This window comes from Vespula vulgaris, chromosome 7, assembly GCF_905475345.1.
Source record: "Vespula vulgaris chromosome 7, iyVesVulg1.1, whole genome shotgun sequence".
Classification (NCBI taxonomy): domain Eukaryota; kingdom Metazoa; phylum Arthropoda; class Insecta; order Hymenoptera; family Vespidae; genus Vespula; species Vespula vulgaris.
The window spans coordinates 1,231,468-1,256,314 of NC_066592.1; the positions used below are offsets into that span (position 1 = coordinate 1,231,468).

The 24,847-nt window shown below is 36.1% G+C and overlaps 1 protein-coding gene across 5 annotated transcripts in view; it reads left to right on the plus strand.

Annotated features, from left to right (window-relative positions):
* LOC127065129 (semaphorin-2A-like) overlaps positions 1–11,347 on the plus strand; it is a 334,076-nt gene extending 322,729 nt beyond the window's left edge. For all 5 annotated transcript variants that reach the window (XM_050997063.1, XM_050997062.1, XM_050997065.1 and 2 more), the window contains 5 exons: positions 2,062–2,292; positions 2,610–3,023; positions 4,006–4,282; positions 4,681–5,128; positions 5,431–11,347. In XM_050997063.1, the coding sequence (XP_050853020.1) occupies positions 2,062–2,292; positions 2,610–3,023; positions 4,006–4,282; positions 4,681–5,128; positions 5,431–5,505 (1,445 nt within the window). In that variant the 3' untranslated portion in view covers positions 5,506–11,347. The remainder of the gene's footprint in view (positions 1–2,061; positions 2,293–2,609; positions 3,024–4,005; positions 4,283–4,680; positions 5,129–5,430) is intronic.
* Positions 11,348–24,847: the final 13,500 nt, after the last annotated feature.

Here is a 24,847-nt window from a genome sequence, read left to right on the forward strand (position 1 = left end):
AACCTATTCCATGGTGCTCGTTAAGATTTAAGGTCGATGCACTTTGACTGGCGTATATATATATAAAGCTATGTATTTTGTTCCTTTTTATGATCGAAATTATGCAAATTATTTGAGCACAAGATGGCTGCCTTTTTAGTACCGATGAACGAAATGCGAGTATATGTGTATGTGTGTGTGTGTATAAAGATAACGAGATTTACTTCGTTAACGCTTTCGATTGTTTATCCAATGCACGACTTGTGAAGTACACCCGCTTATTATGTTATTACGAAAGAATGTTAACAATTAGTAAAATAGTAATTAAAAAATCTGGCATCTTTACACAAATGTGAAACATTTTCGACACGTAGGACAATATACCGATAGAAAAAAGGTACTCTCCGGGCGAATTAATTATTCGCTTTGTGCACATAGTACACCTCGTGCTTGTTTATCGAAGGCAAACGCCTGCTTTATGCAAAATAAACGCGTGCTCGTCGGCGGAGGAAAATGACGGGTTCTGGATGGGGTGGATGGAATTTTTCTGCGTTTAAATCGCTCTTCGTCCTGGTACAAACCTTTTCTCTCTCCCTCTCTCTCTCTCTCTCTCTCTTTCTCTCTCTCTCTTTTCTCTGCCATTCTTTCGCTCATTCCCTCGGTTTTACATTATGCGATGTGAAACGAGAACGAGAAGTGTTGTGTGAGAGTTGGTGGGATGGTGCAATCTCTCTCACAGTTCAGCGATTAAATCGATTGTCTGACACGCTTCGACGCTGGAAGTTTGATGTATCGAAGGCGCAAAACGTTTTTTGAGAATAGAAAGAGAAAGAGCATAAAAGAAAACTACGAATCACAGAAAGAGAAACGCGTACTGTTTTCAACGGTACGATTCACGTCTGACTAGTGTCGTATCTATTTCACTGCGAATGGAAACAGTTGCTATAGCGATAGGGAAAGAGAAAAGCATTTTCTGTGAGAACGTTGCTCTCGATTTCGTACGGAGAGGAGGAATAATGAAATCACCCGAGGGACCAGTTTCATAAAGTTTACAAGTTTCATCTCTCTCTCTCTTTCCTGCTCTCTCTCTCTCTCTCTTTCTCTTTCTCTTTCTGTATTTCTCTCTTCTTATCCTTTTCTACCAGCTGTGTACACCGAACTCGAAATTCCATTTTCAGCCTTCATTTCCAGATGATCGAAAGAGACAGAAGAGATAATTTTAACGAAAATATAATTCGACGAGAAACGCACGGTAGAGATTATCTTCCGAGCGAATAAATGGGGGGTTACATTTTTAAATGTCGGCTCGCAGGAAATACATACATTTCACTATAGTGTACTTGGTTTTCGATTTTTGGCTGAGCGTCTGAATTCAAGGAATTATTAGCACTCCGATGCTCGTAACGAGTGAACCGTTAAACGGTTTTACGATTGTGGATCGTAAAACGACAAGTGGATGCTCATTAAACTTGCGTTAAACTGCTACCCGAAGATCCAGCCAGTGCTAAATGAAAACTACAAAAGTCGTTCACTCTCTTTATCTTTCTCTTTCTCTTCTTCTTTTTCTTCTTCGGTTTCTTTCTCACCATGGAGGAAAAAAGGTCTCGTTTCGCGCGTTAAGTTAACCCACGACTTGCTAGAATCCTTGGGACGTCCGTTTTACAGTTTTCACGCTCGCGTATACTCTTCTCGAATTTCGCAAGTACCGAACGAACGAACGAACGAACGAGTCTCTGTCGAACCATAATTTTACCTCTTTTACTTTCTCTCTCTCTCTCTCTCTCTTTCTCTCTTTCTGTATGTGTATATGTCTGTGTCTTCTTTTTGTTTCTTCGGAGAAGTTTACGAGTTAAAGCAATGAAGACAACGACGTATAAAAACGACATAAAATTCGTTGCTTCGTTAAAGATGTTTCTTTTGCTTTCTTTTTTTTTTTCTTAAACAATATTTCTGTTTCATCCTAATGCGTTAAGAATATGTCAAGTTTAAAAAATTTAATTGTCTTATATTTTTATTTAACGATTACTTATTGACAATGTTCGTTTTATTAATACGACGTTCCACTTTAATTTTATTTTTCAGAACCAAACTTCGTTGGATCGTACGACATCGGTAGCTACGTGTTCTTCTTTTTCCGCGAGACCGCGGTTGAGTACATAAATTGCGGTAAAAGCGTGTACTCGCGGGTAGCCAGAGTTTGCAAGAGAGATACCGGTGGAAAAAAGATACTGTCTCAGAATTGGGTGACGTATCTGAAGGCCAGACTGAATTGCTCGATACCCGGGGAATTTCCCTTCTACTTCAACGAAATACGTAAGCTTTTCTTAATTCTTTAAATTTCTCTATGTTCCATTTATCAAATAATTCTAAATCAAGATTTAAATGACATTTCCGTTTTATTCCGATATTTCGTAATAAATATTATTACGAAATATTATATATTAAAATTCGTTCGAATTATCGAATACCTCGTAAATTTTCAAATTCAAATATATTAAACACATTTTCATCTTCATTTCCATTAATCTAGAATTAAAAAAAAAAAAAAAAGAAAATTAAAGAAAAATACTTTTCATTCACTGAAAATAAAAAAAAAATCGACCGATCGAAATTGTTTACTGTGATTTTAGAGAGCATTTACAAAGTACCAGGCGACGATACACACTTTTATGGAACGTTTACAACTTCAACGAACGGATTGATGGGTTCAGCAATTTGTTCCTTCCACATCGACTCGATCCAGGAAGCTTTCCGCGGGAAATTTAAAGAGCAAGCAACGAGTAGCAGCGCATGGTTGCCCGTACTATCAAATAAAGTACCAGAACCACGTCCAGGACAGTGTGTGAACGACACAGAGTCTTTACCGGATACCGTCCTCAATTTTATAAGATCTCATCCATTGATGGACTCTGCGATCTCGCACGAGAACGAGAAGCCGGTCTTTTACAAGCGTGACGTCATGCTCACGCGACTCGTCGTCGATAAACTTCGTATCGACTTTGTCGGCATTGATTTGGATTACACGGTCTACTACGCCGGATCCAGTGAGTGCTTTTCCTCTCATCTTACGTAGTAAAAGAAAACAGCTCTTTTCTCTCTCTTTCTCTCTCTCTCTCTCTCTCTCTCTCTCTCTCTGTCTCTATCTCTCTTTTTTCTTTCTCCCTCTTATACCTCTTTTTTTCCTCATTTTATCGATATTCCGATGAAGCGAGAAGATTCTCGTTTTATCTCAAAGGGAAAAAGAAGAAACCTAATCGAGAAGCAAAGAGGGAGAAATAAGAGAACATTTTTCTTACGAAATTATTAACGCTACGGAAAGTTATATAGTTTCTAATAAAAACTATTATATTTTTAAAATCATATTCTATTTCTTACGATTAGATCGAAAGGATCGCTTACGATACGTTTGAATTAATAAAAATGAAATGTACTTACTTTACCGTGTTTTTCTTTTTTCTTTTTCTTTTTTTTTTTTTTTTTTTTGAAAACGATCACGAAAGAGTATTAATCGATTTGACGTAATTCGAGGAAATTCTATTGCTCGAAGCCTCTATATCTTCTTATTAACGATTATCTCCGGATCTCGTACAAATTTCATTATCTAATAAACCGGCCGAAGCTTTGACGCGTCTCGTTAGTTGCGTGTAGTTACGGTATTAACGTTTGCGCGATAAAAGTATGTCGTTGTCGGAGATACGGTCGTATGGAAATAATTAACTTTTGTGGGATTAAACATATGACTTTTTATTTATCGAAGCAAACGGGATTATAAGCTAGTACGGTTGTTATCTCATTCATTTTGTTCTACCTTAATTATTAATCATCCTCTTTCGAAACTATAGATCGACAGAAAATAACGAAGTTATTATTGTTATAATTTAAAATAATTAAAATTTAGATAACATTCAATTAATATCATATTCAATAATATATAACTTATGGCCTATACAAAAGTTCTAATTAGACGTTTATGGTTTTTCGTTATAGCAGTGAAATTCTAATATGGATTTGACACGCGTGTTACAGGTGATGGCCGCGTTCATAAGGTCGTCCAATGGATCGACAACAACGGCGAGTCTCAGTCGATCCTCTTGGACGTGTTTGACGTCACGCCTGGAGAACCGATTCAAGCGATGGAAATTTCTAAGGAGCACAAGGCACTCTACGTCGCATCGGATCATCGAATAAAGCAGATCGATCTTGTAATGTGTACACGCCGATACGACAACTGCTTGCGCTGCGTTCACGATCCCTATTGCGGTTGGGACAAAGACAGCAATACCTGCAAGCCATACGAGCCAGGGTACGTTCCTTAATTGAATTTCTGTCCAAGCATGGAGAACACACGAAATTTCTCTAGGCACTCTACTACTATTCAACGTTACGACGTTTCCGACATACTACTTTACATGAATTCTTGTATCGAATCAAGAGTCACTTTTGATCGGGTATTTCTGTTCAAGTAAATATTTTTTTCGAATCATTTCGATTGGAGTCTACTAGTTGACAAAGTTATTCGAATTCATTGAATTTTTCTAGCATAGTGATTTAATTTTGTTTCCCTTTTTTTTTAGTTAGAGTTAGATATAAAATGTATATTCTAGAAATTGTCTTTCTTGGAAACGTCAAGAGTCAAAGAAAGAGTTTCTTTTCTTTGCTTCTTTTTTTTTATATTTTTTTTTTTTCATCTCTTCTCCTCAGATTACTTCAAGACGTATCGAACAGCACGGCAGATGTATGCGATAGTAGCGTGGGTAAACGAAAGCTCGTAGTGACGTGGGGTCAATCGGTCCATCTCGGTTGTTTCGTGAAGATGCCAGAGGTTCTGGCAAATCAGGAGGTCAGATGGTATCACTACAGTAAAGAAAAGGGCCGATATCAGATAGCTTACAAATACGGTGTCGGTGGTGACAAGTTCATTGAGACTTCGGAAAAGGGATTGGTTATCGTTGGTGTGAACGAGCAGGATGCTGGCAGATACGATTGCTGGCTCGGTGGTGCACTTCTTTGCTCTTACAATATTACCGTGGACGCTCACAGATGTTCAGCACCGGCTAAATCTAATGATTATCAGAAGATTTATTCGAACTGGTGTCACGAGTTCGAGAAATATAAGTCTGCGATGAAGAGTTGGGAACGGAGACAAGCGGTAAGTCTTCTTTTTACGATATATTAATTAATTTGAACGACCTTTCTCTATTACTTGATTAAAAAAAAAAACACATATATATATGTATATAAGAGTAAGCTCGTATTAATCGATTTTTTCGTCAATAAAATATCATTCCATCTTTTCATCGGGTTTGCGTGTCTTATATAATATAAAAAAAGGAACAAAAAAAAAACAAAAAGAAAAGGAAAAAGAAAGCATACCAACGATTTTCCTCAAGTTGCGTCATAAACGAACAAACAATCTCTCGAGGATCGGCTAGTTTTCTTTCCCTGTTTCAGCAATGTGTTTCGTGCCAGAATGATAGCAATCAGAATCTTCATACGAACGAAGTATACGGCACTCCTTTGGTCTGATAGAACCATTCGTTGGAACACACATCAAGCCGAGATTACGAATATCAGAGCGCGCTGACGATGACACGAGAGGGTCGCGTTGGTCCAGCGACGAACACGGGGACGAGAGGCAGTGGCAGCATCAACATCAACAACACCAGCATCCATAGTATCGCTCTTAGCTTGCTACTGATCCTCAGAAATCTTCGATTTCTCGAGTTTCTTCGTTCGAACGAAGATATTCGGTTGTCGAACGACTAAAATCCGAAACGCAATAAGAAGAGAAAGGGGAGAGGGAAGAAAGAGAGAGAGAATGAGAGAGAGAGAGAGAATGAGAGAGAGAGAGAGAGAAAGAGAGAGAGAGAGAGAGAGAAGAGAGAGAGAGAGGAAGAGATAACGAATCTCTTTATTCCTTTCTCTTTTCCTATCTTCTTCGAACGAACTCGAAAAATCGTAGTCTTTTATAGTTTTGTTTTTACTTCTATTATTATTATTTTTTTGTATTATTACCACTATTATTATTATTATTATTATTATTATTATTAATATTATTAATATTATTATAATAATTATTATTCGGTGCCCGTGGTCTTCGCGATTTTTTCTCCCTCTCGTTTCGCAAATGCGATCGCGTGTATGTACATACATACGTATATATGTTTATATATATATATGTATATAAATATATATATATATGTGTAAGTATATATTCGCGAATCACTCGCGAATGAAATATTTCGCGACGATCGGTAGGCAGTAACGTATATCTCGTTCCTTCGCGACAATTTTTGTAATTGCTTCGCTGTAAATATATACACACGTACCACACGTACACAAACATAGATATACGTGCATGGAGCAAGTATATAAAGAAAAAGGAGAGGAATACGCGCGTACGTATAAAACATATTCTACATATACATATATATGATAAGATATATACGCGTTATGGAGAAAATACGCACGGACGGACGCGAGAGCTCGCGTCTCGACGATTTGGATTGGATTAGATAGAAAGATTTTTTCTCCCTCTCTCTCTCTCTCTTTCTCTCTCTCTTTCTCTCTCTCTTTCTCTCTTTTTATCTCTCACACTCTTTCTCTCTCTCTCCCTCCCTTCCTCCCCCCCCCTCTCTCTCTCTATCTTTCTCTCTCGTAAAAATGATTGAGAAATAAAAGCAAACAATGAAGAGAAATTAAAAATTGTTCTAACCTCGGAGACACAATTTTTTTTCTTCTTTTTTTTCAAAAAGTATCATTATGAAATCTGTGATAGAAGAGGATAACTGAAAAAAAAATAATAAATAAATAAATAAAAAAATATAAAAAAAAAGAGTAAAAGGAAAAAATTTCCATTAAAAAATAAAAGTTAATTGTTCATTGAATTTTTGCAAAGTGCACGGCTCCTATATTCTTTTTACCAACGTAAAAAAGATTTCGTTATTCTTTCTTCTTTCTACGTTACCTACCTTGCCTTTTCATTCTCATTCACAAATGGGAAGTAAGAGAAAGAGAGAGAAAGATCAAGTGGTCCACGCGCGTTCTTATCGTCACGGTGCTAAAAGCGAGTTCGTTCGGTCTCTCTAAGCACGAGGGAAAGCTCCCTCCTAGTCGAGAGGAGCTTTTTCGGCTGCCTTCTTTTTACCAACCCTTTCTCTTGAGCTCAAAGCCCCTTCCTCCCTTCTTGTTCCAAGTAAGCTCCATACTTGAAGAAAAGAAAAAAATATGTCGCGTACGCGTAAGTATTTGTACATATAGAAGAAATTTACGAGTCGCGAATGTAAACATTTTACGTAGGTTTTAAAAACAACAACAACAACAACAACAACATCAACAACAAAAATAATAAAATGTAGATTTTACGACATAGAATACGGGACGCTCTTTGCTTCGTAATTAAAATTTTCTCTCTCTTGCCTTATTTTGTTTCCTTTGTCTTTCGTTCGTTTTTTCTTTCTTTCTTCCTTTTTTGTTATTATTTTTTTTTCTTTTCGTTATTTTTCTTTTGTTTAATTTTTATTTCTTACTTTTTCTTTCAACTTTTTTTTCACATATATATATATATATATATATATATATATATATATATATTGTCAAAAACGGAAGAAAGATTTTTTGTGTAAATTCGTTTGGAACGATCGCAACGCTGTAAAAATTTCGAGTCTACGATTAATCGTCTCGAGAATATCTTTTATATTAATATCATAATGGATGTAACACAGTTTTATGAGAACAGATAATAGAACTTAGAAATATTTTATCTCTGATTAGATTATATCGTGACGTAGATATTTTGTAAGTCATCAAATGGAAAATCTAAAAGATTTCTTTATTTTTTATTTTTTTATTTTTCATTGCTTTTTTATTCTTTTTTTATTTAATCGAGGACGATTGAAATGGATAAAAATGGTTGATATAGCAGGGAGGTCATGACACCTTTCTCTTCTACAAATTTCAATTTTTCGTAAAATTCCGAAAGAAGTTATTACTTAATTCCCACTTTTACATGGAGGTTCCTATATATATATATACACACACACATACATATATATATATAAAATAAAAATTTGTATTTCCGATGGTAAAAAAGAACGATCATTTTTATATATTTTTTTTGTTCGTTTTCTTTTTTTTGTGTGTTTTCATAATCATTTAGAGAAGGATAGAAACGATAGATCAAATGTGCGGTTTCAATCATTGTCGTAATCATTTCCCTAAGTTTTTTTTTTATTCATATACATATATATATATATTTTAATCCCTTGTACAGATGTCGTCGAAGCACTGCCATTCAGGTTCGATGACTTACCTTTTGTACCTATCAGCCTCGTCGTATGAATGCAAAGTATGATAAAGAATCATATATCGATGGATCGATCGGGGATCGTTGTTTAGAAAATTTTGCGAAAGAGAAAGAGAGAGATCGAGAATACATGTTTATGAACGAATGTACACACTTATGTTTAAAAAGTGTACGAAAATCGTAGGACCGTAAGAATTAAATACAATAATTGATAATCTAATCCTCGAAGTATGTACTTATTATGAGCTTCAACAAGTATTGAATAGTATTATGACTTAAGGTTTAAGGGTAATTCTACGAAGTGAGTATGAGAAAGTGAGAGAGAGAGAGAGAGAGAGAGAGAGAGAGAGAGAGAGAGAGAGAGAGAGAGAAAATGTTAGGCCAACGAAGACGAATGATCTTGCTATGATTAATCGATACAATTCTTTTCACGATGCTCGAAATGTAAAATAATTCTTATGACGATAAAGCAACAAATACAACAACAATAATAACAATAACAACAACAATGGAAACTCGAAAAAAACTCTTTCGTTGGCTGTGAATGAAAAAGAAAAAAAAATTCAAAATGAGAGTCGTGCGAATGTGTTAAGAAATGCGTGTGCATATACATATTAACTATATCGTGACGTCGTGGATCGATCGATACACTGATGTGTGTGGTGTGTGTATGTGTGTGTATGCGCGCGTATGAAAGAGAGAAAAGAGAGAGAGAGAGAGAGAGAGATAGAGAGAAAGAGAGAGACGAATAACAGAAAAAAAGAAAAACCTAACTATCGTACGTCTAAAAGAAAGTTATAAAAGAGTAATGAAAGAAGAAAAAAAAATAAATAAATAAGCAAACGTAATATTACCGATAAAAATAGTAAGGTACATGATCTTTAGGGTAAAGAAAGAATCCACCCTTTGCGACTCGTCGACTTCTATCTCTGGACGAGAAAGAAAGAAATAAATAAAGAAAGAGAGAGAAGAAAAAAAAGAAAAAAGATTTGCTTGCCTGAACTTTCGTTTCTCGTTCATGTAGCGTCGAAAGCATTCGACGGTCGTACTGGGTGAATTCTTTCAACGAGAGTCGTCGGAGGAGTGATCAAGGAAAGCAATCTAAGATGAACCTAAAATTGTTAGATATATTATTTGTAAGATAATCGAGATACCGTATCGTTAAGAGAAAAGAAAGAAAGAAAGAAAGAAAGAGAGGGAGGGAGAGAGAGGGAGAGAAAGAAAGAGAGAGAGAGAGAGAACGATCGCCGTTGGTATGTAGGAAGGACAAAAATAGAAAGAAAACACAAGAGCTAAGAATAAGAATTCTTTTCGCGAGAACGTTCGAAAGAAATACGTATCGATTGCGCGAACGAATTTTAAAATAATTCTTCGTCCTTTCGCGTTCTGCGTTCGATCGCCTGTAATAGAAGCTAGATTATAAAAGGATAGTGTTTACGAGCGAAAGAAAATGGAAGGTAGAGATAGAAAGAGAAAGAGAGAGAGAGAGAGAGAGAGAGAGAGAGAGAGAGAGAAAATGAGAAAGCTTTGGTAAAGGAAATGATCGAGAAAAGTGACGATAAATTGAATTGAATGTATGCATTCGATGAAGGAAAAAGAAAAAAAAAAGAAAGAGAAAAGGTAAAGAACGAATTCCGATTAAAAGGATCGACGACTAATTAAACGTTAGGAGGCGATAGACGAGGATCGAGAATATTTGAAGGATAGCCGATAACGACTTATTAAAATATATCATTAGGTCTAGAAGACGACTGTCCTTAGGTTTCCAGTTTTTTGAGGTAACATACAAGTATTATTACGTAACTCGTACAGAATGATTCTCGTTTTACGAAGCAGTCGACACGAACACGAACACTCATTGTCAGAGAAAGAGGATAAACGTACATGCGTACACGTACACGTATACTTACACGGAAAGAGAGAAAAAAAGAGAGAATGAAAGAGAGAGAATGAGAGAGAGAGAGAGAGAAAGAGAGAGAGAGAGAGACACGTACACAGGTTGTCTACATTTTACTTTATCACCTTGACTTAGGATATTACAGACACGCATGACTCGCGCGACTCGCTCGATTTCCTTTCGGTTAAATATTCCTCCTATTTTATTTTCTTCTTTCCTCTTCTTCTATTTCTTGTTTATTTTTCCTTTCCTACTTTGCTTTTTTGTTTGAAATCCTCGAACTTTACGTATCTTTACGTATCTTTCCTTTTATTTACTTCCGATCTGTTTTGATGCGAACGAAGGTCATCGCGAGATTAATAATCTATTCGTACAGCGATCCGTTTTTATTTATCTTACGTTTACTTATATGCATGTTTTTAAACTCGTTTTTTTTTTTTTTTTAATCTTCTTCGTTCCTTGTCATTTTCTTATCTTTCTTTCTTTTTCCTTTTTTCCTCCCTCCATCCGCTCGAGAGCGAAGATGAAGGATAGAAATTAGCGACTTCAGGGAATATAAATATCATAAATCCTTTGATGCTTGCAGGAGAACGTCGTTAAAAATTTGTAGAGAAATACATTTTTCTTTTTCTTTTCTTTTTTTCTCTATATCAAACGTATCGATTTTTTTATTAAAAATAAAATATCGATATATTCTTTTTTCTTGTTTTGTTTTGTTTTGTTTTGCTTTGCTTTGCTTTGTCAATGAAATTGAGTTAAAGATTGAAAGGATATAGGACAACGATTTTACTTTACATTTTGATATTCCTTCAAGTGCGTAGTAATGTCCTCTGTTTAGGATTAGATATTTAAAAGAAAAGATTCCGTTCCTTATACCATCAAGAAAATGAAATAAAAAACGAAACTTATACAGTTAATCGACGTCCATTTAATTATCGAAGTGTGCGCGCGGACTGTCATCGTCGACAACACCACCGTAGATACATTTTTCATTTTCGAAAAAGAAGATTTCGTACGGTAAGAGGCCCTTTTAGATATTCACCTACTACCTAAACATCCAATCGCTATTTTTATCAAAAAAAAAAAAAAGAAAGAACATGTTAAAAATCTTTAATAGTTATCCATTGTTCACTATTGCTATAATAAAGTTTTGCTTTAATAAACAATCGATTTGCATCCCGTCGTTCATTCATATCCCCATATCTCTAACTCCTAAAAAAACTATCATCTTCGTCTAAAGGTAAGTGGCAATTATATTTCTATTAATCGTTATAATAGGATTAAAAAAAAGTATCACGAAAGAAAAATATTATTTAAAAATATTGCAAATAATTATTCGAATTACGAATGAAAATGATCGATCTAATAATTGATAATCTTTGTTAATGGAATGAAACTATCGTTTCGATTCTTGGTCTCTTTCGAAGAAGAAACTTTTCAAGCCCGAAATAACCTAGATTTGCAATTTAGACGATTTCCATGAACTGCTAAGGTGCGATTACCATCTGAATAATATCTAAAGGTGAAGAACTTCTATGAAGAACAGGTGGAATAGAGAGAAAAAGAGAGAGAGAGAGAGAGAGAGAGAGAGAGAGAGAGAGAGAGAGAATGTCTAGTCTACGTTATACGATGCAAGCGATAGAAAAGGATGATAAATAAGAAGGACAGAAGAACAATGGTTACGATCGACTATACACTATCTGACGTCACATCTACCGACTTTTATCGTATGCACTTTCTTACGTCATACCTCATGTCGTCATAATTTCACGTTTCTTTCAAGAGTGACGTTGTTCAACTCTTTTCTTTTTCTATTACTCTATACCCTATGATGTGGCTTTTTTAACATCGATTTCATACGCATTTGCATACATGTGTCTTACTTCTCTTGCGTGCTACGTCATTTATATGGCATATACAGTCGGAATAAAAAATATTTCTCTATAAGCGTATTCTTTTTCAATAGATCTTTTTCTCATCTCGTAAAACGATTTCTTATAAGTTTGTTCGATGCTATAAAGATTCGTTAATATTCGTTGTCACGTTGTTTGTTTTCAATTTTCGAGTCCTTGATTTTTTATTAAATGGAATGACGCAACTAAGAATGTAATAATTTATGTATTATCGAAGATCGATTATGATTCGAATACTGAATATTTTCCTTCCTAACTGTAGTCGACGTTCAAAAGGTCGTGAGAATGAGCAAGTGACGGGTGTATACACCATGACATAAAAATGTTAAATGAACGTAATTTGTGCAGTAAACTTTCAAAGCGAACTATTTTAAAACACGAACGTGGGTATATAAAGTCTGATAGAATTGACACGGCGTTGTGTATATCGACCGAATTTTACCTTTCACATCAAATATACATCGCGATGTTTTGGCATCTCCTCGAAATGGACCTTTATCGAGCGATTAATTTTTAATCGATGTAAAGTCAATCCTCTTGTTTCCATACTAACTCGTATCGGCATATTTCTTTTACGAGAAAACGATCGCGGAAGTGTTGGAAGGAGAAGAAGCAAAGGGAAGGCGAGAAATCAGAGAGGAAAGCTGTCGATTCTGACTTTAATAATAATAGAATCAAACGAGAATGGATCGATTTCAATTCATGAAGTTTATCAATAAAACAAAAATATAAACAGAGAAAGAAAATACATCAAATTTAAAGATTTCATGATCGGTCAGTTTCTTCCATCCTTCGACTGACAGCAATTGTCGATCGCACGAAACGCAATTGGCGTCAAAGCGTTGCGTTTACGGTCGTCTTTATCGCATTGCCATTTCAACGGAGTTCTCCCGTTTTCTCTCTCTTTCTCTCTTCCTCTCCTTCTCTCCCCTCCTCTCTCTCCCTCTCTCTCTCTCTCTCTCTCTCTTCGTTCCTCTTTCTCCCTCTCTTTGTAAATATTTCAGTTATTCGGAAGCCGTAAAGCACGTAATAAAATCAACTTTGAAACGGTCGAACTTTTAATGGAGTCGTTCGATCGGTTTTAATTAACCATTATACGCTTGACGTGTTTCCAGTTTATATACAGAGCTCGATTGTTGCTTGCTTTATTAAACAAATCTAACAGAGTCGTTGCGATCGATCTCTAGATTAAACTTCAAAAAAAAAAAATAATAAAAAAAAGAAAAATAAAAAAAATCTTTTTTCATCATCGTCCTCGGCTAATGCCCATGAATTTTGTAAAACCTTTTAATGCTTTCTCCTGCCACCGTTCATTATGTACAAACGCTGCTTTGCCGAGCGTTTAAGTGCGACAAAATGATTCGAAATATTTCATTTATAATGTTATATAAAATTACTCGTTTTTGAATTATGGAAAACACGGAGAACGATCCATTAATAGGGCTACGTGGTCATCAGAATTGATATTTGACACAGAAGTGTGTATCTACGTGTGTATATATATGTATATATATATATACACATATGTGATATATGTAATGTATCTACGTACATTATTTAACGCTCATTCTATGCCGATTGTATAATTATTTCACAATGCATATTAATAATTACTCATCATATTTCGATGCCACCCACAATATCGCGAAAAATATTTTAGTTTCTTCATACAAATTCGAAAACAAACTCTTTAGTAAATATATTTGACAAATTTTATCAAAACGAAAAATGTCATAGAAATTTTTTTCAACTAAATATTTTTTTTACAAACACACATTATGTTTTAGAACGATCTCGCAAAATTCATTCCTGGAGACTTAGTCTTCCTTCTCTTCTTTCGAGGATCAAACTTGTAAAAATATTTGAGTCGAATAAGAAGCTTTATAAAATGATAAACTTGACAGAAAATTTAATTACGCGTAGCTAACAAAAGAAAATTAATATTTGATAGACGAAGATTTTATTTCTCTCTCTCTCTCTCTCTCTCTCTTTCTGAATAGATTGGCGCATGAGTGTTCAACACGCGTTTCTCTTCCAATTTCATAGGGAATATAATTCACTGCTTAAACGGGTACATGACGTTTCAAGATGGGCTTTATCCACCTAGAAACACCAACCGTGGAAGGAAAAGCAGAAGGAAACGAGACGCAGATCTAGTATGAAAGAGAGAGAGAGAGAGAGAGAGGGATAGAGAAAGACTAAATTAGTACGAGAGAGAAAGGGAGAGTGAGAGGGATGGAGGGGAGAAATAAGGACACGTTAGACAAGTGCGTCGCGCTAATTAAATTTCCACTTTCTGCACGCTTGCTACCCTTTGCTTCTTCTTCTTCTCCACCCTCTCGTTTAATATCATTCTCTCCTTCTCTCTCTCCTTCTCTTTTCCACACATACACTTCAAGTCTTATAAGCGAGCTTTGTGTCATATGTGTTCCACCCTCTTTAACTTTTATGTTATAATATTTTATATTATTTATATTTCTTGCATCCTCTATCACTCAACGATGCTTTTCTTATTATACAAACTCACTCATCAGATCATCCTTCTTTCGTCCTTTTCTCTTTAATATCGTCTTCCTTCTTTCTCTTCCTCTCTCTTCCTCTTTCTCTCTCTCTCTCATTTTTTCTCTATGGAATCAGAAGAGAAATTTATAGCACCGCTCTCGAGGATCGGGGTGTAAAGTTAACAGCTTTCCGCTACTCATCTTCTATCTTTCTCTACATAGATATACACTCATATCCGTAAATACACGTGGATGCTCCTGTATAAGAGTATATACGTATCTACATATATTATATATATATATATATATATATATATATATATATACATATATATATATATATATATATATATATATATATATATATATATATATGTATGTATGAAGAGAGAAGCGAGAGAGAGAGAAAGAGAGAGGTTATAGGAAACTGAACGGCCTGATAATGCTTCACTTGCATTATGGAAAATAGTTCGTTAAAACCGTATTATCCGCTTCGCCGGCTCGATACCGGCAATGGCGGCGAAGGTGCAGCTGGTGCCCCACGATGCACGCTCGGCGATCTATCGTTTCTCGATAGAAGCTCGTCCGTGAGACATACTTTGAAATAGATCGCTCTCTTGGCTGCATTTGAAAGAAACCTTGATCGTCCTCTTATCTATTAGTTTACTCATATTCTTTCGTTCAGATAAATTTCAATTTTTCGAATTTTCACAATTTAACATTTGTTACAAATTTTCGAACAGGTACATTGTAATCTTTTCTATTTTCTGAACTTTATTATACTTTTGAAATCGTCGATTTAGTTAACTCGAATCAAATGGATTTCAAGCATTTGATTTCAATTAAAATATATTTTGATTTAACTATTAGCAAAAGAGAGAGAGAGAGAGAGAGAGAGAGAGGCTATTTCTATATGTATGTACCTATATATAGCTACATAAACTAGCATAATTCGACGTTATGGAAGTTAGATTGAGTTCGCTCGCGAGATTCAATAAATTGATTCTGGAGTTCTCTGTAGTATTCCGGATGGACTTCCGAGAGTAGTTAATGAATAATAGTTGCTACGAACTTTAGCAAGTAGACTCTTATCTCTTCTCGTAGCGAAATAAATGAAAAGTATCGAAACAAATAAATTAAATGCGAGAAGAAATCAGGATGTTCTTAATCTCTGTCCATCGTTCCAACGAAGAAGTTTTTATGATCGCACTACACGAGGAAGAAGAAAAAAAGAAGAAGAAAAAGAAAAAAAGAAAAAGAAGGAGGAGGAGGAGGAGAAAGAGGGTGCGATAATAAAAAGTGTTAGCTACATAGTTATCGGAAAATTGTGTTCCGGAAGGGACGATAAGTAGCTTCGTACATTCAGTATACATAGAATATACGCTTTATTATCGACCCTAATCGACGTTCTGCTAAGTTACCAACACGTACGAAATAGAAATTTTTGACAAAGTTTATCAAGTTGAGACCTTCATAAACTTTCAGCGTGGTTTATTAAAATTAAGTGAAATATCATTGTTATTAGAACTAAGAAGTTTGCTCATCGAAACCGGGCTAAACGTTTTGACAGCACGTATCGTAATAATGTCGTGTCGAAATGTCAAACACACAAGTGGGGGCTGTATAGGGAGGTTGAATGCTTTACGAGCCAGTTCTCTGGCAGAACTTCGTGGCAGCGTTGACGTACGATGACGACGGTGAGCTTATTGCCTCCGTCATGAACCGTCTTGAATATCAAGAAACAATTTCGACAGTTCTACCTGTTTATTTTCTAGTAATAATTAATCTAAACGAGTCTTGAATTGAGTAAGGATAAACCATCACGTCAATCAGTATTAAAGGTTATCCGTATTAAACAATTTCAATATTTTCGTTCAACTCCTTATCAAATCTTTCAAAGAGAGAAAGAGAGAGAGAGAGAGAGAGAGAGAGAGGGATCAATAAATTTTTTTCTTAAAAACTAAACTTACAAAAATCTTTTACTCTTCTTCCATTTTCTTTCAAGTTTAAATAAATATTAATCACGCTCGAACAACCATAAAAACTTTCTCTATAGAAAGTTCGCGACGAAGTTATGGGAGAAACCACGAGAAAGCGTTCGACGTTCGAGAAGAAAATTTTCACGCCTCGTTAAACAAATTCCAACGATATTCCATCTCTCATCCACATCGTCGAGTCTAAGTAATTCAGAAATCAGTGCCAGAAGTGAAAGACGGCGTTGACATCGGCCGACCATTTTCCTTTGCTGGCCAACAAGGATCTATAGGAATGAGAAAGCTAGATAAAATATATATATATATAGACATACATACATACATATATACATCATACATACGTATATACATACATACATACATATATATATATATATATATATATATATATATATATATATATATAGAAAGAGAAAATGAGAGAGAGAGAGAGGAGAGAGATTTGGGAGGATCCTTCTTTCATTAAATCCCGTAGAACTCGCGCCGAGGGCTTTGTTTAAAATACAATGGCCATTGACTGGGCGCAGCCGGTGGGCGTGGAAACACGACACGGCCGAAGATCGAGTTGGTTTTGGCCAAAAGGAGAGAGGGAGAGAGAGAGAGAGAGAGACAGATAGATAGAAAGGAGACTTCCAGTCAGCGAACTCGAAGATTCCTTCCGGCTGCAAAGGGACGATGACGACGACGACGACGACGACGACGAAGCTGTTCTCGAAGATTTCGGAGCAAAAGGGTGAGGAAAGTGTTACCGTGAAAGGGCGATAAGGAACGGAAACGGGGAATGAAGAAGTAGAAGGGGTTGGCTGATGGCTTTCGAACTTTATTTCACAGATTAGAAACCGCTATTTCCTCGAAAATCTTCATTGTTCATAAATTCCCCATGAGTATAATCATTATTGATTAAAAATAATTTATGGAAATAACACGCACGATTATTATACGCTAATTACCATTTCTACGGTATAATAATTGTTATTAATCGTATGTTAATTGTTGGAAAATCATTCCACGTTCTACATTGAATTCGTTGAAAATTCAGGATATCTTTCTTAATACCTAATTAATCTTTCATTCGTTCTCGGCCAAGTGGCATCTCTTATATTTTCTAAGGAATTAGAGCGGAGCTCGATCCAGACATCGTTTCTCTTTCTTTCTAATAGAAAAAATAATTTTTCTCTGTGCGACTTAAACATCACCGCGAATTCGCTGTAATTACGATGAACTTTTTACTTTGCGCCTAGGTGAAGTACTCCCTTGGCGAATAAAGTTTCGCGAGGAAGGTTGAGAGAGAGAAAGAGCAAGAGAAAGAGAGGGAGAGAAAGAGAAGAGAAAAAAGAGAGAGAGAGAGAGAGAAAGAGAAGGTTATCGCTCACGGGCCCCGTCCGTCGAAAATTTCACTAAAACCATGGTAAGTATTTGTCGGGAAAAGTTTTCGGAAGCTCGTGCCCGAGCTTACGAGCTTGCGCACCCGGAAAAAGCTGTCTCATGTGAAAGTTCGCGCGGTCGTTGCAGCCGTGCGGTAAAACGAGAAGAAAGATAGTAAATGTGAGATAGGTAGAAGAAGAGCGGTAAGAGAGTGTTTGTGTGTGTGTGTGTGTGAGAGAGAGAGAGAAAGAGAAAGAGAGAGAAGAGATATGATAGTTTGTTTTTCTTTCGAGAACAAACATAAATCTAAATGTAAATGAAAATGAAATAAATCCAAAGAAAGCGGTGCTCGTCGATAAAATCGAGAGATAATCGTATCGAAATAAAAACGATGAAGAATCTGTCATAGAACTAGAAATAATTTATTGTCGTCGAAGGAAAAATCAGATGAAAAATAAAATGAAAATAGTCGAGAGATAATTTCTGATTGTGTCCTAATTCGAAATCCTCGGATAAAAGCCGACGAATGTTCTAGTTCTAATATATTCGCGAGTCTATTTTCACGAATCATTCGGAAGGAATAGAAACTGAGAAAAAGAAAATGAGAAAAGTATCGTAAAGTCAGGCGTTCGTCGTCCTTTTAATCCGACGAGGTGATTGAAGGGTCACTTTGGAAAAAGGACAGAAAGTAAGATAGAGAAGAAAAATAGAGAAGGATGGAGAGATCGATAAAACAATTTCGTTAGTCTCTCAGACTCTTTTCCTTGTTCCGGTAGTCGAACGTCCTGCAGGACTTCCTTCCCACGCTTACTTCGACCGCAACACGGTTTGTCCCCTTCGATTCTCTTTTCGTGAAAGTCCGTCAGGGTGGTCGGTTTGCCAGACATAGTACGACCATCACCCTTTTCCCAAACGATTTTCTCGATGAACCGTACCGCAGCAACGTCCATCGCTTTTCCGTGATTTGTGAACTTCTGCCCAACGTCTGACAAAACAAGCCGTTATACTACTGTTCGCTGCCCTTTTCCTACTCTATTCTCATCCTATCCACTTAGAAGCTTCGTAACACTCGTAAAACTCGTAAAAGGTTCGGCCCTTCTTTTATCCCTTAGATCAAAAAAAATTTCACGAACTTTCTCTTCTTCGTCTTCATCTTCCTTCTCTTCTTTTAAAGTTTTTTGAATGCTGAGAATTTTATATTCTTTCGTTTGTGATTGGCGGGATCGAAGGTTTAATACATGTGGGATTTTTTGTTTCCTTAAATTAATCGATCCGAGTAAGGGCAAAACGAATTTGTATTTTTGTCCTAATAGAATTGAAAACAATAGTACAAGTTTTGATCCACATCCTTCGAATTCGAGACGCAACCCAAGCACGAAAAGTAGTTCCGATCTCGTTAAAAGGTACGATGTAACGATGGAAAGCACTTTGACGAGGTTTCTACCCGCTTAACCACAAAGTTAGCAACATTCACCGCGAGTGGCCGAGTAAACGTTCTCGTATAAGAGAGAGAGAGAGAGAGAGAGTAAGAGAGAGAAGAGAGAGAGAACGGGGACGAGAGAGAAAAGAGAGAGTGGGAGAGAGAAAGAGAGAGAAGATTGCTACTGGAAATAGTTTTATTGACTTCATGGTACCCACATAACGTGCCTATCTTTCCGTAATTCGTCTTTCGATCGTTTTAACTATCGCAAATTGATAAATAAAAATATATATATGTATATATGAAATTTTATTTCTATATATACATAGATATTTTTTATGAACTGAATCATCGTTTAAAATACGTTTAAAAAACGAATAAGAAATCAGTTTCTGCAAACGTACTCACCATTTTGGTCTACTTAACGTTCTGTGTAAGAGTATGATTTCGAAGTATTCCCCGTGTAGTTTCCACCGGTTTGCCCGCATCGTTACCAGCTCTCGACCACTAACGACCAAAATTTAGTTACCTCGAGAGCAAGTGCAAAACGACGAAAATTTAGTTACCCTGGCAACTGCAAAACAATCCTAAAGCGGTTTTATTCGCATCGCCATTTACACGAATTCCGCCGACTTCTGGCGTCGATTTTCTTCCTGTTTGTAACCTTTTAAAATCTTCATTTCTCGACTCGAATTAATTATCGGCGGTGGAATAATTCACGAGCCGTTACGTCGAATCTTCTTTTTTTTTATATTTTTTACTTTTTACATATTTTATCAAACATATTACGCTTTTGTCGGATCGAATTAAGATTGATTTATTACAAAAAGTAATTTTATTACGTGAATCTGGATGCGCTGCATATTATATGATTTTTGAAAAGAGACAAGCAAAACGTTGAAATATGATAACTTCCTTTTCGCGATAATGTTTATTTAATAAAGGATAAAATCGACAACGGAGATATAGAATTAATACGAATCTTTTGGATCATTTGAAATGAAAATTGTGAAACCCGCCGCGAAAATATTTAATAGAAATATTCACTATATCAGCTTCGAATATTATCTTTCGAAAGATATAGCTGGCGTGAAGTCGAATGGAAATTCGATATTACGTAAATACGGGTCTACGCACATTACTCGGTATGGCAAATCGAATAAGCGTATAGCTGATATTAGTATCCTATGATACTAGAAGAAATTCTTTGAGATATTTTTCTCTAGGAACGGATACCTAAAGGAAAAGGATCTCGTTCTCGTTGTTTCTTCGAAACTTAATAACGATCGTCAACGCGATTTCGTCCAATCAGTTAACATCTTTTCCGAACGGAAACGGTAAAAAGCAAGTCGAACTGAAAAGGAAACTTTGGAAACTGGACGATCACGTAGCCTTCGGGTTATTTCGTTGATTTTCCCGAAAGTCTTTGCTTCTCTTTCGATTCGAAGAAAGAAGAAAATAAGGAAAGAGCGAGGAAAAGGACGAAGAGGAATTTATTTTCTCTCTTCTCTCTCTTTCTCTTTCTCTCTCATTGCTTTTCGTTGCTGCTGTTGGTTGTTGCAACGCCTAGAAAACTTTCAGTCTTTTTCAGGGGAACGTTCTCTGATCTATCGTTACTTCGAACCAAAGGAGTACGCTGTGGGACACACCGCCGGATCTAAACGAGGAGAAATCGAACTTTTCCAATTGATTTCATAAAAAAGTAGGAAGGGAGTTAGAAAGAAGAAATCTACAGAGAAATCGTTCGTTTGTCTCTTCTCTTTATACTCCTTTTTATCTTATCTCTTCTCTCCTCTTTCTTATATCTCCACCTTTCTCTTCTTCTCTTTTTTCCTTTCTCTTTCTTTATTTTTCGCTTTTTCTTTTTTTATCTAACTTCGTTTCCCATTAAATGTTAAATATAAAAAGATATAAAGTTTTTCGATGAAAAATGTTATAGTTAAGTATACCTCACATTTTTCATTTCCTTTAGCTTCTTTTCGATCTTTTTTCACAAAGTTTATAATCGTGACGTTCCTCGTTCCAACGCGTGCTATCCTTTCTTCTTCTTCTTCTTCTTCTTCTTCTTCTTCTTCTCTTTCTTCTTCCTCTTTGAAATCGACGAACGCTGTTTTTGACTTTTCGACTTTTCAACTCTTCCCAGTCTTGGATCGTTACTAACTTCTTCTTCTTATTCTTCTTCTTCTTCTTCTTCTTCTTCTTCTCGTTCTTCTTCTTGTTCTTCTTCTTGTTCTTCCTCATCTTTTTCTTCTATTTCTTCTTCTACTTCTCCCGTTCCCTTTTCTGCGTCGTTTTCTCGACCGAGGCTCGCGGATCGTTCGATTTTCGAGTTCGTTGCACGCGTCGAAGTCGAGCCACCCCTTACTCACCCTCTATTCCTTGAGTTATCGTGGCTTTTCGCGATGGAAAAACGTGGAATACTTTTTCCATGATCGTCATTACTTTTCCTGGGACATTCGATAGGATTGATGAAATTTTTTACTTATTTATTTATTTTTCTTTTTAATTTTTCCAAATTTTCCTTTTTTTTTTCTTTTTTATTCTTTCTTATAGAATTTGTCCTCCAAAGTTTTTATATTCGTTCTGTTCTTTATAATAAAAAAAAAAATTAAAAAAAGAGGAAAGAAAAAATCTAATAACCTATGAAATAGTAATTACTAGATATGGAAGATATGTCTGTTTTATAGTACTATCGATTATCGATAGCGATGACGAAATAAATTTTTTTGCAAACATGGAGATCGATTATAAAGACAGTCGATATTGTTGTACATCGAAAGTCATTTAAATAAAGATCTTCCTATTGATTGCTACATACATTGTTCCGTATGCGCATATATATATATATATATATATATATATATATATATATATATGTATGTATGATAACTCCGTCTAGACTTTCAATTATTTATTTCACTTCGTTCGTCGATAAACGACAACTGAGAATCACTATAGAAGAAAATAATCAAAATTTTATTGGTAGAGACGAACAAATGCATTAATAATAATTATTCTCATTATCTAAAATTATTCTCGAATTAGTCGGAGAAAATCGACTCGCCAATTAGCAGACAATTTCAACCGCAAAATTAATCGTTCTTCGTATTTAGGAAAAGAGAAAAAAGGGGATGTTTTTCGCGGATGGTCAGAAAACAAACGTGGTGTACCTATATACGTATATAGGTATTGTATATTCCCGATAAATAACCGCGGGCTTTCAGCGGCTCCCAGAAAATTAAGCAATTTACGGGATAACGAAGTTCGCCAGAGTTTCGTCTATCCTCCCGATCGAGTTTTCGAAATTCGAAATTTCTTGTTTGTTACTACACTCATATGTAAAAGAACGGTAATATTTTCTTTCGAATTAATAGAAACGTCGAAAAACTATTTATACTAGAAAACATGAAACATTTTCTATTACATTAATCATCTTACTTGGAAATATCCATTATAAAGATTAACCATTCTCCAAAGTTTCAATCATTTCTTTTTTCATTTCTTTTTCTTTTTTTTTTCTTATTAAATCAAATCATGTACTTTTCACTTATATCTATTTAAATATTTCTTTTCTTTCATTAACACTTTTCAGTGCATTATCGAAGAATAATTTGCAGTCTTGCAAAAACTTACTTTTACCGATACTCATCCACTACTTTCTCGAGTTTAACTTTCGAATCGACCGGAGTACCACCCTACTAACGAACGTTCCTCGGCTCATCGACGAACAAACCGCGGACGTCGGTTTCGCCGTCGAAATTCGACGATTTATTCCATATTATGCAAATATGCCAGGAAGGGTGACTCGTGAGAAAAAGAGATGGAGAGAAGGAAGATGGAAAGAAAAAGGGGGATGAAAAATAAAAAGATAAAGCGAGAGAGAGAGAGAGAGAGAAAGAGAGAGAGGGAGACCAGTGGCGGCGGTATGTACCATAGGAACGACGTTACTTCTTTCATCTTCGGATATTAATTTTACGGTGGACGAAGAGAGCAAGCGAGTCTGGCCAGGAAGAGAGATAGAGGAAGGGAAAGGGTAGTGCTTCTCTAAGTGGACGATAAGAGGAGAGCTTGGAGAACAGAGAGGAAGCCGTAATCCAATTTGCCAGTATCTCTCTCTCTCTCTCTTCCTCTCTCTGTCTATCTATCTCTCTTTAACTTGGGCCTGTCTTTGCATCGTTCTCCTTTTCTCACTTTCGAACAAATCATCTATCTTTTTCTCTCGCATACACACACACACACGTTTTCGCGGTTTCTTTCAGTTCCTTACCTCTTTCATAGCTTTTGTTCTTCTCTTTCATTCTATCCAACGGTCGTCCGTCTCTTTTCTTTTTTCACTTTCTGCCTATCAGTTTCCTTCGAATCGGCCAGCAGTTTCTTCTCAGTCCTTGCCCACAGGATCCACTTGCACGAAATTCTCGCGAGTACTCGAGAACTCGAAAAGAGGAAAAGAAGAAGAAGGAGAGAGAGAGAGAGACGGAAGATAGGATTCGTGGTCGCATGAAAGATCGCGACTTTTCCTCGTTGATGCCGTCTGAAGTAGTATGTACCACCTTGACTTCCTTTTATTCTCTACCTTCAGCGAGATAGATCGTTTTACTCGGCGCGTACAGACGATTTCTTCGATAGTTCCCGAAGGAAAGGAGGTAAGGAGGAGAGAAGGTTAAGAAGGGAAATAGGAGCTGATACAGTCGTTTTCGATTCGCAGAAATATCCGTGGTTTCTCTGGAATTCGAGAAGATTTCTTACTTCGAGACTATTTCTTGATACTTTCGATAAACGTATGCCGCGACGCGATACACGATGTCTCGCTCGACGTTTTTTATTTATTTTTATTTTCCATTTTTTTTTTTTTCAGATAGATCATCGAATTTACGAAAGATTAGACGGGACGATCATTTCCTTAAAAAATTCTCACTTTTTGTTCGAAATTAATTTAGATATTTTCTTCTTCCTTCTTCTTCTGTACCTACCTACTATAAGACGATTTCGTCAAATATATCTTATACTATCGCGAGCTACAATCTACTTAGGCCACCATACGAAAATAATTCGCTGAGACACGGACTCTCGGGAGACAGTCTCGGGAACATTAGAAGTTACGCACTTTCTACCCCACTTTCTTCCGCATTTTCTTTTACCTCTTATAATCGAGTCTTAAATCGGGTCTCGTTGAAAGGATCAGAATACCAGGGACATCGGCCACCAACAAAATCCACTTACGTTCGAAGCCAAGAGTGACTGAGAGAGATAGTCCAGTAAGAAGTAATACTATCAGGAATACTTTGCTAAAGGGATGCTGGAACGTTTGAGAAAGTGGAGGGTTGCCAGGGCCAAGGCTGCTTTAAGTGCACGCCAGCTAGGATTACCACTATGGACTGTAATATAAGCCATCGTTGTGTTCTTCGCTTGCTACCAGTCGACGGAGACCTGGCTGAAGTGGAACCTTCAGAATCAGGCTTCTAAGAGAGAAAGA